Raw genomic sequence first — 18,526 nt, forward strand, 5'->3', positions numbered from 1 at the left:
CCCCCCCGCCCCCAATATCCAGTTGAAGAGCTAATCTCATAAAAAGTGAGAACGTAAGCACAAAAAAATCACTTAGTGAAAACATCTGATACAGGTAGAATCTTTTCTCATCCCACTTGGATATACTTCAAGATAGTCTGGACATAGTGGTATGAAAATTTACCACAACAAACACTGGCAAACCAGGCCGAGATGAAATAAACCCATTCCTCAGCATCCATTATTCTACCACTATACACTTTCCACGCATGACAGGCTTGTGTGGAGGGTCATGTAAAAGGTCTGTATGCATACAAAAAGAGTACACATCCATTGATCACATGGCAAGTAGTAAAGAAACCAGATATTCCTATGCAAAACCGTTTGGGACTGGGATGCTTAAAAAATAGACTGAGCTTTGAAATGGATGGGGAAGATAACATGCGTAAGAATGAAGTCTGGAAGCAGAAAAAAGGACCAAACAGAAGACTGAAATGGACAGATTTCTTTTCAGAGAAGCCCCAGAACAGTTCTAAGAGTTTATGAAAAACACCAACTGACATAATAAAGAAGAAAACATTGTTTAAAATTGATCAAAGAAGGCTCTTCTAAAAAGCTTCTTCGAGTTCATCAGAAAAACAGTGGAAAATCCAAAGATTTTGAACCAAAGGTGAGAGAGATGAATCAAGTCCAGTGAATTCAAAGAAGCAGAAGAACGTTTCTAAGCACTCCCATGATACTTACGCTCACAAATAGGGACAGCACTACTGGAACCTGAAATCCACACATGAGGGGAAAACACAAGTAATGGAGAAATGATTGTAGAAGAGAAGAGAGGCTTGGGACTTCAGGGTATTATGCCCACTATTTGAAAGGGAAGAAAAGAGAGATCATGAGGAAAAGGGAGGATCCTACATCTACAAGTACTTACAGTTTGATGGAGGGAGAGAAAGACTAAGCAGTCCCTAAGGAGACAAGGACAGGTAAGGGTCCCATTCCACTAATGGACAGTTGGCTACATCAGAACTTCAGAAACACTTTTTAAACTATATCCCATAGAAGGGATACAGATGAAGACAGGCAAAGGTATCTGGATTGTCCTAAAAGATAAAATATAAACCCTGTGCAGACTGGGATCTGCAGTATTAGTAGAGAATTTCTTTTTATTGGTCTAATTTTTTCCTCTACCTCCCTCTTGTCCTTCTTCTTTACTTCTTTCCTTCTTCCTTCTGAGATACATTAAAAGGAAAAAAGGGAGACATAAGATTAGAAACACAAGTACCTAAAGCAAGGACTAAGAAAGGATTCACCGTTCCTAGTAAGAGGTAAAGATGACTAAGAAAAAAAAGTAGAGTCTGGCTATGTATTTTTACCCCCTGTGATTCATGAACTTTATGCCTTCTAGCTTCCTGGTAGTTGGAGCCGTTATGCTTGCTGTATGGAATTTTGTCTTGTAGAATGGGAGAACAGTGGATATGAAACTGACAACCCTTAAAAAGTTCCGATTTTACCTTAAGTAAAAATATAAAAAATATCTCCAAGTTTGCATTCTACATATGATCCCTAGCTATAGGGAACAACGCAACACTGACAGATGGGAAATACTAAGATAACATAATATAAATTAGCAAAATTCGATTGGTAATTGTTGCATGAAAATCATGGTCTTCTTAAAACGCCTTTCAGAATGAACACTGGTAATTATGGTAGGTCCAAATAAACTTTGATGTCAATAGCAATTTGACAGCTCCTGCAACATTCCAATAAAAAAGTTTTTACTTTCTTCCAAAGAATACAAAATGGACTTGACTTTGCTCCAATTTTGAGGGACACTAACCCTCTGAATATAATGCATCTTTAATAGATTGTAAGAGACTGGTGCTGCGCCATTCTAAATCCACATCCATCTTAATCAAGCAGTTCAGTTACTAACTTCTTAGTAAACCTGAAATTGCATCAGCTAATTTTGTCCTTAGAACCAATTGCCTATATAGCAGCATATCTGAGCAAATGCAAAAAAGCAATATATTGTAATATTTAAGGAAACTTACTTCCGAAGTTTGCCTTCAACCATCCATTTATCTCTCCTTAAGTTTGACATATAATCAATGTTTTTATCAATTTCACTGTCAAAGACAAAATAATCCATTAACTGTGAACTTGCATATCTTTTTCTGACAGACATTTATGTACAGACACTTTGTCTCAAAGAATTATCTTGGAGAAATGTTTAAAATGCAAAATAAATAATTTTAAAGCTAGGAAATTCCAATACTAGGAATGCCAATGTAGCGTACTGCTGTACCTATGTCAGGCAGTCTTTATTTACAGTATCAAGTAAGCTTTCATTCCATAAGAAGCATGTCATTCAAAGAATTTTACATTTCTTTCCATAGTTCTAATTCAATGTCAGGCCACCAGATATATTTGCCACAAAGCATCTAGCCCTGCGCTGAAAACAAAGTTATCAGTGGTACATCTATGGCATTCTAACTAGGATCCATGTGATCTACAAACTAACGTTCACTTGTCACTGCAGAAATTGAGTAACGAAAAAAAAAGTGCTTCAGTATAGTGACCATCTGCGAGCCCACTTCTGAGACATCCCAGCCTCAACAATTTAGCAGGTTATAGTTGTTTCTGATTTCATCTCTATGATGAAAATATAGAAACTCAAAGTTCTGAATGACCATTTCTACAAATCCGACTTAACAGTTGGTCATCTGCAGTAAGAAACAGTTCCTTACTATGATGAATTTGATTAATACACAGGAACTCTCTTGCACAGTACACGCACAGCACTTGTACTGCCCGCTTCTGCTATTTTTCAACTTTGGAAAACACGAAGCATCCCTTTGATTCGTGACTTACACAACCCTGATTCACTTTTGCAGCACAGTACACTAAAAGCAGCAGAATTCACCAGGAAACAAAACAGCGCTCAACTAGGTGATAAAAGACTTTACCACAGTAAGTAAGTACGCGGAGGTATAGGTATCTCAAAGACTGGCATTTCCTAAGTTTTTATTGCACGTTGTTGGGTTTTAAAATGTTGTTTAACATAGGGTTGATTTTTTAAAATTATGAAATGCTATACATTACTGACCACAAATGAAGTACTCACTTTCTTGAATTACCACCATGATAAATCAGGCTTGCCACATCAGCTTATAACTCTAGTTAAAGTATTTGGACAAAAGAGGTCTTAAAAAAACAAAAGGAAAAAAAGAAGAACAGAGTACTGCAGAAGCCTTATACAGCTCTTCTAAATTGTTCCCTAGAATACCTAGCAAATTTCTTTGTAATCAACCTCATCTTTTACTCCGAAAATAGCTGGAGAAATTTTGGTGCAAGCTTTGAGAACAAACTTACAGACCAAACATGGAAAAGTTCTACTCTTCCATCATATCAGAAGTACATAAAGGTAAGAAGCTGTAACATAGCAAATTTCAGCTTTCATTATAAAAACATCAAGAATCCTCCTGCAACAGAACACAGCGCATACGGTATTTCTAAACTATAACATTTTTGTAATTTTATTTTTACAGACCAGTTTGGGAAAAAAATCTTACCTTACTACACTTTTGCTGCACGCTAACTCATTGACAAGAAAAGCAAGTACTGATGCTTTCTGAGCTGGAGTATGTGCCTAGCTTTCATTATAAAAACATCAAGAATCCTCCTGCAACAGAACACAGCGCATACGGTATTTCTAAACTATAACATTTTTGTAATTTTATTTTTACAGACCAGTTTGGGAAAAAAATCTTACCTTACTACACTTTTGCTGCACGCTAACTCATTGACAAGAAAAGCAAGTACTGATGCTTTCTGAGCTGGAGTATGTGCCTGAAAAGCTTTTGTCTTCAAGCTCTCTGTCAGCTCAGTTTGCCCACAGTGAGCCTCCATGAATATCTGCAGAATCTCAGACACATTATCTCGATTGATACCAACATTTAGTAAGTGTTCCCCAAGAATAGTTTTAGCCTAAAAAGAATAAAGATATTTCAAACAATCACATTTAAAAATATTATTTTCCTCTGCAGGCTATATTATTGTTTATAAAACAGTGAGGTGGGTTTGTTTGCATTTTTACATAAGGACTTTAATCAGGATTTTTCTTTAAAACTATTCAAATGTAAATCTTGAATAGAATAACAAATTAGAATGTCTTCACCTCCAAGTTTTTAAGAACAGAGGTAATATTAATGAAATAGGTTAAACGAAGAGAGACATGGTCCAACTGGAATTTGATGAATACTGTTTTGTACAATCATGTTATGTAGAGTTCTAGAGTAGAAAAGAGCTATGTTGGCTTGAAAAAGAAGGATAATAAGAAAGAGAATCATGAATGAATCAGTTTTGATGAAGTGATGTAGAGAGTGGACTTTGGAGAAAGAAATGGCAAGATTCACTGAGAGTATAACATGAGGGTAAGAATGAAAGGGGGAGGGGGGAAGGGGGAGTTAAAAGATGGAGACACAGATGTGATAGTGCCTTACAAGAGGTCCAAATAAAAATGGGGGAGGGTAGAGAAAATGCCCAGAAATATACCACTTCTGGAAAATGGGAAAGCTGACAGGGCACAGAAAGTCTTTGAGTAACATTAGAACAGTGACACCAAAGAGAAGAATTAGGAAAGAGAATGGAAATCCAAATCAGGGTGGTGTCAAAGATGCCTTATGAAGAATGCATTCATAAATACAGGGTGTTTACTATGGATTTTTTTTTTCCTTTTTTTTTTCTTTTTTACCTTGTATCCTGTAACAAGTCCTGGATCACAAACAGCTGCAGAGACAAGCTTTACAAGCAAGTCTTGTACTTCTCCCATGCTGTCCCCTATGTTTAGCAAACCCTCTTGAAGAACGCTCAGGGAAGGGACATCCACATTCACATCAAAGCCAAGAACTTTACCAAAGTTACGCAGGAACTGCACTACCATGAGACAATCTGAAAACGTGCTTCCATCAAGAACAAGGCCTGGGATGCGAGGCAACTCTGGCAAAGGCTGAAAAGTAAAGAAAAGCAATGAAAGATTCAGTAGTATACTTCAAAAGAAAACTTTTTTGATACTAGCTAGGGAAATTGACCGATACTTCCATATGACCTACAGCATGACAATGCTAGAAGGTAAAGGCTATAGAGAAGCTGCCCCCCCATAACCCATCCAGTAAATTTAATTGAAAGCTGAAGCACATTTACCTTCTCACATGTTATAGGAGGCAAGAGATTAATAAATACTTACTTTTTGGCCAGAAGACGCTCTCAGGCTCTATTCTGAGCCAAAATACTATAGAAGGTGGTATAAAAATATATGGGGCACACAGGGAGGGGAATTCTCTGGAACAGAGAGGGCTTGAACCTGAGGTATGTCAAGTCCTGACAGACAAGAACTAAGAACACAGAAGACTGGGAGAGTAATTTTTTTGAGTAACAGCTTAGAATAGTTGCACATATGAGAAAAGCTCTATCTAGTGCCCATGTACTGAGACACAAAGCATATTCCTGCTGTAAAAATAACTCAGAGTAATCAACTTTTTTTGAAGCAATCATGCAAGTGCTTTTTGGGAAGCAGGCGACTTTTAAAAAAAATGCTTTTAATTAACTAAACATATGCTACTTTAGTGTTTGTAGTATCTTGTATTTGTATATATTTCAGATAGTTATCTAATTATCTAGACCAAAACTTGAATGCTTTGGGAGTGCCTGCAAGAAAAAAAACGTTATTGTCACAATGGCAAAATACAGAAACGAGGCAAGAAAATAAGTTTACATTATTATGATTACCTTCTGGTCTGCTAAGCACATATCTTCATTAGGCTTCTTTAGCTCCTTTGCCATTTCTAATTCCAATCGTCGCTGTTCCAGTTTACTTACCTTCTGCTGCTAAGCACATATCTTCATTAGGCTTCTTTAGCTCCTTTGCCATTTCTAATTCCAATCTCGGCTGTTCCAGTTTACGTTCTTTATTTAATCTTTTTTCATCACGTTTCTCTTGCTTTAACCGCTCTTTTTCCTTAAATAGAATTAAAAGGGCAGAAAATAAACCCCACATATTATACTTACAATGGAACAATCTAAGAATTTGAGAAGCACTACTTATGTAATCTTAATAATTACCACAGCAATTAAGGAACCTGCATTCAAATAAAGGGAAGGGGGAAACTACAGAAATAGAACAAAATCATCGAATTTGTAAGCAAATCTAAGATTCACATTTTTCTCTCCTGTCCACATGGAAATGGGTATTGAGTACGTTTACACTGAAAGATTCTTTGGAGTACCATTTCAGAAAGATGACTGAGTGAAAATGTGGTAAAGAACTGACATACATGCAAGGCACCCGATTTTAAAGGCCCCACTTACACGCTAGTATCATCAATATGCATCTGCTGAAGCAGAGACCACTCAAGCAAGCAGCAGTTGGGAAGACCTCTCTGGACAACCCATGGTTTAAAAATTCCCATAATACATAAACTGGATATGAATAGCTTATAAAACACAACCAATCTTTTCAACACACACAGATTCTGGCCTTGAATTACCATGCACTTAGCATGCAATCTGAAAATTGAACAGTCATTAATACCTTATTCTGTATAACAAGAACACAGGGATAATCAAGTGAGAAGCCAAACATCTATTATTTTTCTCTTCCAACACCCTCTACACTGATGTCACACAGAATACTATACTAACTAGATCTCTCTAACCTGCTAAGACTGACTCTGAATTTGGAGCTCACATTGCCTTTCCCATCCCTGACTCCAAGGGTTCTGCCACCACATGCCCAGCTTTGATATGCTGGCCTGCCTACACAATTCATTACATGCCTCTGGGCAACTGATATCAAATGCAAAATATTGAGTAAGAAACCAGGTATAGAATCTGCCATATATCAATGCTACCTCTTTAGATCACAGAACTGCGTGCATACATGCAAACACACGTGTGTGTGTGTGTGTTTGTCACAACCTAAGAACCTGATACAATATAAAGGTGAAGACACTACACGCGCTTTTCACCTGTGGACACAGAAGGGCTAAAGACCCAAGCTAAGCTGATTCATATTATTCAGAATCACTCCACATTATTCTGTCAGTTTAAGAGGTCACTCTAGTCTCTTCAGTTTACTACTACCAAATTTCGCATAAATGAGAGTATGGGCTATAACTGTCAGTCAGGACTCGGCTGCATTTGTAGAACGGCATTAACTGCTGACTTTGCTGTATAGTTCTATCAGGCCCCATGACTTTTTATTCTTTCGATTCTATACTGAGTATTACTAGACCACTGGTGATAACTGTGGCTAAACACTACGACTGCACAGAGCAGTTGATAGTGACCTCTACTACTACAGTCTTTAGTGGATTTTAGGCAAGACAGAGTTCGGAGTTGGACAGAAAGAACATGTTTGGACCAGCAATCTTACACTGGCAGAAAAAAAGCAGTCACGTACAGAACTACCCATCTGCCCAACTGCTGCTTTGTGGCTGTGTAAGCATCCTCTGTGTTGAGAATGCAAACCCTCGTATCTGTGATGATTTCATAAGGGGCACGCTGCTTATTCATGTTTTTCTCCCTTTCTCCCTTCTCAGCATACATCTTGTATGGAAAATCACAATACATTAAAGCAGCACACAAAATCAGTAACTTTATCTTAACATGGAAAATACTCCCTTGACTTGTTTTTTTAAATGGTTCATTGCCTTCTGTCTTAACCTATGTCAAGGTCTCAAAGCCAACTGGCATGTCCTACAACTTGTTTTTGACAACTAGAAACATTCTATGTCAGAAGAAAACAAGAGAAGTACATATGGATATTTAAGCGGCAACATATTAATTTGCAGTTATAATTAAAAATGCAAACCTTAACCATGTTAACTTTCATGAATATATTTAGAGATTACTTGTATTGGCTGCAATAAACATTTACTGTTCTATTTCTTTTAGAGTAAGAATATAATTACAGCACTGGATCAGACTATACAACCATTTAGCCTGGCATCCTGATTTCCAACCGTGGGTCAGGTGCTTAGGATATCATCTTCCTCTACTCAGTGCTGATGAGACTATATCTGGAAGAGTGTCCAGTTTTGAGGCCTCCACCTCAAAAAGGATGTGGAGAACATGGAGAGGGTAACACTGTTTTTGAAATGGAACATACTGTTTTTTTGAAATCAGATCTATCCCTTATTTACGGCTGCTGTGGAAAAAACATCTTCAGAATATTCAGCTCTTAGTAGCTTTATTTGCACAATTTTAACTGTCACTACTTACCAGAATGATGTAAGTCAGAAACAGATTCCTGATCTTAGTTTATGAAAATATTATCAACAAACCTGCCATTATTTTCCTTTCCAGTTTGTATTATGGGATACTACTAAGAAGATCAGAAACAACTTAATCTAACTTTTTAACAAAGATTAATCATAGAATATCTTGAGTTGGAAAGGACCCGTAAGGATCATTGAGTACAACTCCCCGCTCCTTGCAAGACTACCTAAAACTAAACCGTATGACTAAGAACATCATCAAGACGCTCCTTGGACTCTGACAGGCTTGGTGCCGTGACCACTTCCATGGGGAGCCTGTTCCAGCGACTGACCATCCTCCCGGTGAAGAAACTTTTCCTCATGACCAATCTGAACTTCCCCTGATGCAGCTTCATTCCATTTCCTTATGTCCTATCGCTGGTCACCAGAGAGAGGAGATCAGCACCTCCCCCCTCTGTTGCCCCCCTTGAGGAAGTTGCAAACTGTGATGAGGTCACCCCTCAGCCTTCTCTTCTCCAAGATGAATAAACCCAGTGACCTCAGCCGCTCCTCCTAAGTCTTGCCCTCGAGACCCTTCACCATCTTGGTCGTCCTCCTCTGGACACACTCTAATAGTTTGATGTCCTTCTTGTACTGAGGAGCCCAAAACTGCATACAGTACTCGAGGTGGGGCCGCACCAGTGCAGTGTAGAGCGGAACAATCACTGGCTAGCGATGTTGTGCCTGATGTACCCCAGGACATGGTTGGCTCTTTTGGCTGCCAGGGCACACTGTTGACTCATATTCAACTTGCCATCAACCCAAACCCCCAGATCTCTTCCATGGGGCTGATCTCCAGCCTCTCGTCCCCCGATTGGTACATATAACCATGACTACCCCATCCCAGGTGGAGAATTCCACACTTGTTCTTGTTAAATTTACTATGGTTGTTGATTGCCCAGCTCTCTAGTCCGTCCAGATCTCTCCATAAGGCCTCTCTACGCTCGAAGGAGTCCACACCTCCTCCTAGTTCAGTATCATCGGCAAACTTACCTAATGTACATTCAACTCCTGTATGCAGATCATTTATAAAAACATTAAAGTGCACTGGCCCTAAAATTGAGCCCTGGGGAACCCCACTGGTGACTGGTTGCCAACCTGATGTGACCCCATTTATTAAAACTCTTTGAGCCCAACCTGTCAGCCAAGTGTTCACCCAACATATTATGCACTTGTCCAGCTGTATGCTGGACGTGTCCAGAAGGATACTGTGAGAGACAATATCAAAAGCTTTGCTAAAATAAAATAAAAAAAAACCAAAACCACACACATCTACTGGCTTCCCTTGGTCAACTGCATGGGTGACCTTGTCATAAAAGGAAATTGAGCTGGTTAAGCAGCACTTTCCCCTCATGAACCCGTGCTGGCTATGACCAGTGACTGCATTGTCTCTCAAGTGTTTTTCAATAACTCCCAGAATAACCTTCTCCATAATTTTACCAGGCACTGAAGTGAGACTGATAGGCCTGTAATTACCAGGGTCTTCCTTCTTTCCCTTCTTGAAAATTGGGACATTTGTCAGCTTCCAGTCAACTGGGACCTCTCCAGATTCCCAAGACCATTGGAAAATAACATAGAGAGGTCCCGCAGTAACATCAGCCAGCTCTTTCAGTACCCTGGGATGAATCCCACCAGGCCCCATGGCCTTATGCACATCCAGCTGGAGCAGCAAGTCTCCAACATGTTCAGAGTCGGCTGGGAGTTTATCACCCCCCCAGTCACAGTCTTCCAACACGGGGCTCTGGGGGTCCTGGGGCCCATCATCGGTGTTAAAGACAAAGGCAAAGAAGGCATTAAATGTCTCTGCTTTTTCTATGTCCCTATTTGTGAGGTGACCGACCTCATCAAGTAACAAACCAAAGTTATCTCTGATCCCCCTTTTGCTGTTAACTTATTTTAAAAAGACCTTTTTGTTGTCTTTCACAGTACTAGCCAGCTTGAAATCTAATCGTGCTTTGGCCGCACGAATTTTCTCCCTACACTGGTGAAGAGAATCCCAGTAGTCCTCCTGTGTCACCTGTCCTTGCTTCCAATGTCCATACACTTCCCTTTTCTGTCTAAGTTCTAGAAGATCCCTGCTCATCCAAGCCAGCCTTCTGCCTCGCTTGCTTGACTTCCAACACTTTGGAATTGTCTGCTCCTGAGCTCTTAAGAGATGGCTCTTAAAAAGTGACCAGCATTCATGGACCCAATACCTTCAAAACCAGATTCCCAGGGGGCCTTACTAACTAGCTCCTTCAGCAGCCCGAAGTCTGCTCTCCCCATATCCAGGGTCGAAGTTTTGCTGGTGGTTTTTCTCCTATCGCTGATGATTTGAAACACAACTACTTCGTGGTCACTGTGACCAAGACAGCCACCAATCACCACTTCGCCCACGAGTCCCTCTCTGTTTACAAACAAGAAATCTAGGAGGGCAACTTTCCTAGTCAGCTTAAGAGTTAACCCTGAAATTCTTCCTTGCACTGAAGTATTACTTCATTTTTGTTTTGGTCTGTCATTTTCATTTAAATTTACGAACATATCTAAAGAGAAAAGTTTTAACAATTTCTTTGACAACTAGATGCTATAATGATGGCCATTTTACTTCAATCTCTTAGCTATCTTAATTTATAAAAGTCTCGGGATACAGAGATAAAAAAAGTCTCAGGATATAGACAAATAGATATAAAAAATAAAATAAAAAAAGTTTTAGCATTGATAGTCCCACTTTTAGCATAGATTTAACCCCCTTAACATCAGGGTTGAAACTGAAACCAGCCTCAGGATTAATTAAGATGTAAATTAGTTTATCATGGTCTAATAGAAGTTTCATCAATCATACTGTACAGCTCTGGTTTTATCATCAATGTTATTCCATCATGTCCTTTTTTTAGATAATTTTTTTAACCATCTATAATGCAACATAAACTACTGTACTATTTCAAACCAGTGAAGCTAAAAAAGTCTGAGTTGTTTTAGCTAGTAACACTTAATTTACTGCAGTGTAACCTGAACAAGCAGGATGTGCTATTCCTGTAAGAGAGGCTTTTTCTCAAGCTAACTCAGTCATGAACATGAGCAATGTGGTTACAACTGCTTTTCAAGACAAAGCTAAAGACTTTTCCCTCATTTCCTTCTGCAACCTTCTAATAAAATTGAGACCTTGCAACTGGTTATAAGAACAAGTTCTATTACAAAAACACTATTACATTAGCTTAAGAGCAGGGAAACTTCAGTGTCTTTCATGCGGTAGTATGGCTAAGAGTAAAATTTAACTAGTTGAAGGCCTGATTAGTCAACTCAATGAAAATATTTTGATGGATTTTGGGTTAGGTTGTGCCAATATGGACTACCAGTGTTTCTTGAATATTTTTCCCCCTCTAAGTAAAGTATCTAGAAAAACATTTCCATTTTGCAGTACTTTGCATTACTTTAAAAGTAATTCAGTTGCCCAACAAACACACAATTTAGTAGCACAGAATGTGTATTTAATCTTTAGCGTCAATCTTCATAATAAGCAGGTGTTATTAGGTCCTTTTGTGATATACTAGATCTGCATAAATGAAAGCAGTCACCAGAATAAGAAGCACTCATCATAAGGAAAGGGCAGCTATTTTGAAAATAGTCTTATTTTCAGAAAGAAAACAGAACAAAAAAATCTAGATGTTTAGATGATCAGCATCAAAAGAAGCCTGCAATTTTGGAAAGTGAAATCAACCAGCTTTTTGTTATCAGCTTAATGTCACTGTGTTCAAAAAAGAAAACAAGTTAACTAACTAGATTCAGAGATGGACAAAGTAAAATGATTGTACACAAAATGACACATATGCATTTAGGACTTTAGGCTTCTCTATCTCTTGGTTCACAATTTCTGACATATTTTTAGTAAAACAAAACAAGAAACGAAGCATCTATTTTCTGTAGCGCAGCAGTACTTTCTACTTAAGGAGAAAAAATAAAATTACTAAGGCGTAATAATCCTATTTGCTTGGTTTCGTCATGGTCCAAATCTAGAATCATCTACAAAATCTGCAAGTTCTAAGAAGCCTGGACTGGAATAAGATGTGTATTTTTACCCCTGGATAAGTATTGAGGAAAACCTGTCCAGCAAGTCTGACAAGTCAGCATGATGAAGTCCTTACTCTTATACACATGAACAACGAGAAAATAAAACTTCCTTTCCAGGAAATAGTAAGGACTCTGAAGTGACTATGCAATTATTGGCTTCTTGCTCAGAATCACTGAGGATGGAAGGGACCTCTTGAGATCATCAGTTCTGTTCCCACCATCGTGCCCCCCCCCATCAGCTACAGCAGGTTGCAACTCCACAACCTACCAGGGCAATCTGTGCCAGTGTTCAACCACCACCCTCAAAGTAAAAAAGTTTTTCTTAAGTTTAAACAGAATTTCCTGTATTTCAATTTGTGCCTATTGCTTCTTGTCCTGCCACTGCCATGTATACAAATGAAATTATACATACAGGTACATCAAAGACACTGCTCTCCTACAGATCGCTGCAGAATGAAACCATGAAAACTTCAAACATTCAGAGGTTAATACTCACTTCTGCTTTTTTACGTGCTTCCATGGCTTTCATAAGCATCATATGTTGTCTTCTCCTTTCTCGTTCCTATTGAAGCAGGTAAGATTAGAACAAAACTAATCCACATTTTCAAATCAGTAAAAAAGCTGAGTAACAAATTTAGCATTAATAGACAAGTCACAGTAAATACTAAATATAGGACAAGAATGGCCAAGTCTGTGCATGTTTTAGTTCAGGTTTAGAAAGCAAATACAAGAACAATCAAAAGCAAAAAGGTAAAGCAATGAACATGGAGACAGTGTAAAACAGAAGCATACAGATTTACTTATGGTCAGTTGTGATGCTCCTTCATAAGCTGGCAGAACAAAAAGCATAATGGTTGGCTGGAACAGGTCAGTTACCTTACATCTGCTATTACGGAACTTGCAATTTACTTCTTCAACAGCCAATTCGCAAAAATGTTAAAGTGGTCATTTTCAAACATTGCAAATATTAACATTTTTGTAACCAAGCAACAAATTAATATGATTAATTTTCTCAGCTCTAGATCAGTTTTAATCAAGCTAGTGGTGGCGCATATACATACGCAACAACACTTGCATTCACTGATGCCTATCCCTCAATAACTTATGTCAGTAACTTCAAATGCATTAAGGAGCTGTTATTCTAGAGCATTACGTATGGGGTTTTTGCCTTAAAAGCTGTAGAGTAAATCTTGGCCCCAGTAAAGGCTATAGGAATTTTATCATCTAATTCAGTGAGGCTAGGATTACATTCTAGTGTTTCATTGTATACTTCTAACATTATGTATTTACCACTGACTGAAAGCTAATTTCCTCAGTACCCTACAAACTTAGGAAAGACATCATTCTGATTTCTAAAATAGGTTAATTCAAATTGTATTTAAAATGTCTGGATTCATTCCCAGTGAATGGGACAAGGTTTGCAAAAATTATCCAAGTGACTACTGTTAATTTTGCATTAATTAATCCCTGATTTTATACAGTGGTCCAATTTCTATTGGGACATCAGTAACAGACTTCTGGTTAAAAACCTCATTTAATTATTGCCAAGTTCAATTTATACACATGTTCAAGACGTCTTTTTTTTTCCCTTAACAGACAAGACAAGCAGATGTATGCAATGCACTGTGCTGTAAAGCCATGCAGCAGTATGTAATATGACAGCAGCCAGTGCTACATTTTATGCATTGCTATGACAACCATAGCAAAACCAAATCACAATGCGGTGTTAGATGTACAAAAATAAACATACCCATACCATATCTAGTCTATGCCTCTCCAACTCCTGGTAGAAAGAGTTGGCACAACATTATGAAACAGAAATCACAAAGTCATAAAACCACTTTATAATCCCCCAAAAGACCCCAATACCAAAGCAAAGCAACAAATCATAAGGTGAAAGAAAATTTGTGCAGGAATCAAACCCAGAAATTTTAAAAGGGCATATTTTGAAGATTCCCCCTCCCTCCCCACCCCCCCCCCCCCCCTTGCTGCCTTCGCATCTCTTTTTCCTTAAACAAAAGAAAAAAAAATCTATTTAAAAATCTATCAAAATTTACTCACCAAGTTGCATGTTTTTGCCACACTGAAACAGCACATCTGAATTAAATTCTTACTTCCCCGCCCCCCATAAACTGACCACAGACGAGTATACATAGTATACATGACAGCAAGTCTATTGAGTTGGGAGTTCCATGTTAAAATACACCAAAAATGCCAAAGCAGTAATAGAAGTACATATATAAACTGTATTTTCCAACATTTGTAAAAGAGTTCCATAGTCTTGTATACATACAACCTAGAAAAGACTACGCTTGTTGAGAAGCAACAAAGTTTTTTGATACAGCGTGCTTAAAAGAATATTGTGAATAGTTTTACTGCACGAGCATTTTAAGTTATGCAAACCAAGCGTCATGTAAGCAAAACTCATGGTAATGGCACACAAAAAATTACTGTCTCTCTATATATTCATGTGTCTATGTATGAATGTATGTGTGTGTGTGTTGTCACACATACACAAACTTCTGTGTAGGCTTCATATATTTATATAAACATATGTACACATTATTCATATGCTATCTCTATTTACAGTTTCATTATCAATGAATATTCTTCCAAATTTACTGCTTTTATACATCAACATATATTATGCACAATAACACCGTTCTTGTTTTTGGAGCTCCTCTAAACTAACCTTTATTCGTTTTTCGGCCTCCAATAATTTGGCATTTGCTGCTTCTTCCTTCTTTTTCTTTTTTGCCTGTGCATGCAAAACAGGTCACACAACAGCACCATCACAACTTGAAAATAATCTGACTAGAAATAAAGTTACGTGCCTTTAAAAGTTCAAAACTTCATCACATATCATGTACATTGCAACAGATTTCTTCCCCAGTGCAGCTTTCATCATCAATCAATTCACATTTCATTTACTTTTTAAAAATTAAGCCAGAATTTCAAGTCCCACTCAGAATTGCTTCACCTGGCTACTATAACTAAGAAAATAAGTATACACAGAAACAGTAAAATATAAATGGCAAAGAGAGTACCATTAATTTTTCCATTAATGGAGACTTGCTAGTTAGCAATCTTTCTTTGCTAGTATACTAGCAAACTAGTATAGTATACCAGTATATTCCAGCATATATACAAACCTAGTATTTCAAATCCACTGCACTTCATTCAGAGCAGAGCATGATACTGCTTTAACATCCTATTATTGGAAACTTGTTTTCTACCAAAGGAATAGTTATGCTGTTAACTTTAGCAAATACAAGACTATTTGTGTAAAAAGTTGGGAACTCAAGTGAACATTTGCAACATTTGGGTCACAGTTAAAATATTTTTCTTTTAAAAAAAAAAAAGGGTATCTGTAAGACACATTTTTGAGCTGGCCTTTGAAAGTCCAGGTTGTTAGAGCTGTTATATTTAGTTACATTCCTAACTGCATGTGTGACTATTAAAATACACCATTCTTTAAAATGGCAACACAAAAATTCTATTTGAGCCATTATTTTTACCTCTAAAATTTGCTGAGCTCGAAGTTCTTTCTCCATTCTGATTTGCTGGATTCGCTTAATTTTTTCCTACAAGGGGAAGAAAGTTATTTCTTTTTAAAAAAACAATATTGAGAAAGTAAGTTTATTTTTACATTTTAAAAAATGACCAAGTTAATACATATATAGTTTTTGTTATCAAGTCTCACACCCATTGTAGTCAATTGTTCCCACATAACAATGTGTGTTTAGAATTTTTACTAGCATTAGAAGATGTCTGGTATATCCCTGAAGGAACCAATACTTAGTTACGCATAGATGCTCATGTTTAAGTTGTCATAGTTTTGGGTTTTGGTTTGTTTTTTGGGTTTTTTAACAGCTTTAAGGGGACCAGATTCATAACGATGTAAGCAAGCTAGCAGCATTCAAATTCTAGCTGGCAATGGTGGAGCTATTTAGGAATGAATGGAAATGGGAGCTATGACATGAAAAACATGTTTTGATGTGATCTCCCTGAATAAGAAATATGGGGTTCTGTCAAACCACTATTTTCTGCTGTGGTTCTAGCAGCTTTTCAGTTCATTATGGTACCGTGGGCAACATGGAGAATCTAAGTACCGTGCACATACTCTGTCAGCCAGTAATATCCAGGTGGCATGTGGGTGACTAATATATTCACAGTTAAACACACTTCAGTTTCTCAAGATTTTCAAAGCATTCAGGTAATTGACGATGAGTTTGGATGCCTTAATATGTAGTTTAGGGGACTGAATTTTACACATGCTGAAGAGTGAAATAACAAAAAAAGTAACCGAAACAGCAGCCACAGGCAGCACACCACACTTCAGCATGTTTCATCATGGTAAGAACAAAATGATCAAGCTAAGCACTCCCCAGATGGATGCTGTGTAACCATATTCTAATTTATTCTTTTTCAGGAATTACTTCCTAAAATCTGAATAAAGTCTTATTACATTGATTTAGAAATGCAATCATTGCAAACTTTGGGATTAGTTCACATTTCCTGTGCTGCATGGGTTTTGTCTGTTAAATAGTAATAACCCAAGCTCATATTAAAGATTTCTTAGGACATTATTTGAGGTTTTATTATCTCAGAAAAGCTGCTTGAGCCACAGTGACAAGGAATGGACCATTATGAAGAGAAGTATTGCAGTACATTCCGTTGGACTTGCTGTAAAGTTTTAACAGCAAAACCCAGACCATGCAAAAGCCCTGCAAGCTGGGAAGCCTAAATCAGAAGCCTGAAATGGAGCTCAATGCTCCATTGGGGAGCATTGTTGTTCCATCGGGGATCAATGGGCATCAATGTTCCATTGGGGAAACAGCAGGTGTTTCCCCAACAGTGAGAGTAAAGCCCATCTGTATGGAAGCCATTGTTTTCCTGTGAGCTGGTCTGAGACTCTAGAACATGGACTACTCTAAAATTTGACTTTCTAGAGAACACACAGTGATGTTTATACTACATTGAAAAATAACTAAAACCAAAACCAAGCCCCTAAGAAAAGATAATCTAAAATATTTAACAGAAAAGGAGCAATCACAGAACAAAAAGACATACAAAATTTCCTGAAGAATAGAGCTCCAATACAGGAAGACCACATGAGGTCTTACAAACTTCAGGCAAATCTTACCAGCACCTTAAGCTGTTGGGAAGTCCAGCATAAGACCACCTTACCCAGCAAATTAATTAGGAGGCCTTGTTTATACAGTGTTGAACTTTTATTTTCAACATGCAAAGCTCACAGCATGGACCTTAAGTCTCTACTATCCCCCATTATACTTTACAAAAAAAAAAAAGGAAAAAAGTTTAGAGCGTGTACTATACTCTCTCAATTCCACAAAGGCCAGAGTTAATACAGAACAAAATTTTCAGTAGAGATCAGAGTAAAGAAGTATCTCAGAGAAGAAAATAAGTATTCTACACATTGGAATCATGAAAATTTTAACAGTTTATAGATCAAGAAGGAATATGGTGTTGATAAACAAGGTCTGGATTTGATGTATTTGCCAATCAAGCAATTCTTGCTCCCTGCACACCTAAGAATGTAAGGACCACTTTATAATCATAGGGTGATGTGAATGGACACAAGCCCAATGCTCTTAAAAAAAAAAAAAAAGTCTGCATTATTTGCCTTTCTATAACAAGTATGGGTTACCTTCAGAAGTGGAAACTTTGAAGCTGTTTCTATCTACAAAAGTTCAGAATGGTTGAGGATGGAAGGGACCTCTGGAGGTCACCTTGTCCAAACCCCCCTGCTCAAGAAGGGTCACCTAAGAGCAGTTACCCACGACCGTGTCCAGGCAGCTGTTGAAAATCTGTAAGGTGGGAGACTCCACAACCTCTCTGGGCCACCAGAGATACAACCCTTCACGCACAACCTAAAACCACCGATAGCCAGCCAGAATCACTGAAGAAGCTAATTACACTATTCCAGTATTTACATAAACAGATGCAACACTTTGTTTTCACAGAACTAAATAAAGGAAGACTGCATCACTGTACTGTAGTAGCAGTTTCTTAATTTCTTACTGATATTGGCAAGCAATTACCTATGTCGGGTGGCTTAAATCAACACAGACAAAATTGGGATGTCCTGACAACATGGACAACAACTACAGAGTTTAGAATTTTAAATAATACACACTGTGTGTTCTTTAAAACTAGATTAA

At 37.8% G+C, this 18,526-nt stretch overlaps 1 protein-coding gene across 1 annotated transcript in view; it reads right to left on the reverse strand.

Moving 5' to 3' along the window:
• BAZ2B (bromodomain adjacent to zinc finger domain 2B) overlaps positions 1 to 18,526 on the reverse strand; it is a 129,031-nt gene that overhangs the window by 22,042 nt on the left and 88,463 nt on the right. Inside the window, 10 exon segments of the mRNA XM_019470447.1 lie at positions 2,031 to 2,105; positions 3,752 to 3,966; positions 4,733 to 4,987; positions 5,767 to 5,851; positions 5,928 to 5,995; positions 12,838 to 12,903; positions 14,092 to 14,145; positions 14,327 to 14,350; positions 15,034 to 15,099; positions 15,860 to 15,925. Coding sequence (XP_019325992.1) covers positions 2,031 to 2,105; positions 3,752 to 3,966; positions 4,733 to 4,987; positions 5,767 to 5,851; positions 5,928 to 5,995; positions 12,838 to 12,903; positions 14,092 to 14,145; positions 14,327 to 14,350; positions 15,034 to 15,099; positions 15,860 to 15,925 — 974 coding nt within the window.

This window comes from Aptenodytes forsteri, unplaced genomic scaffold, assembly GCF_000699145.1.
Source record: "Aptenodytes forsteri isolate BGI_AS27 unplaced genomic scaffold, ASM69914v1 Scaffold174, whole genome shotgun sequence".
Classification (NCBI taxonomy): Eukaryota; Metazoa; Chordata; class Aves; order Sphenisciformes; family Spheniscidae; genus Aptenodytes; species Aptenodytes forsteri.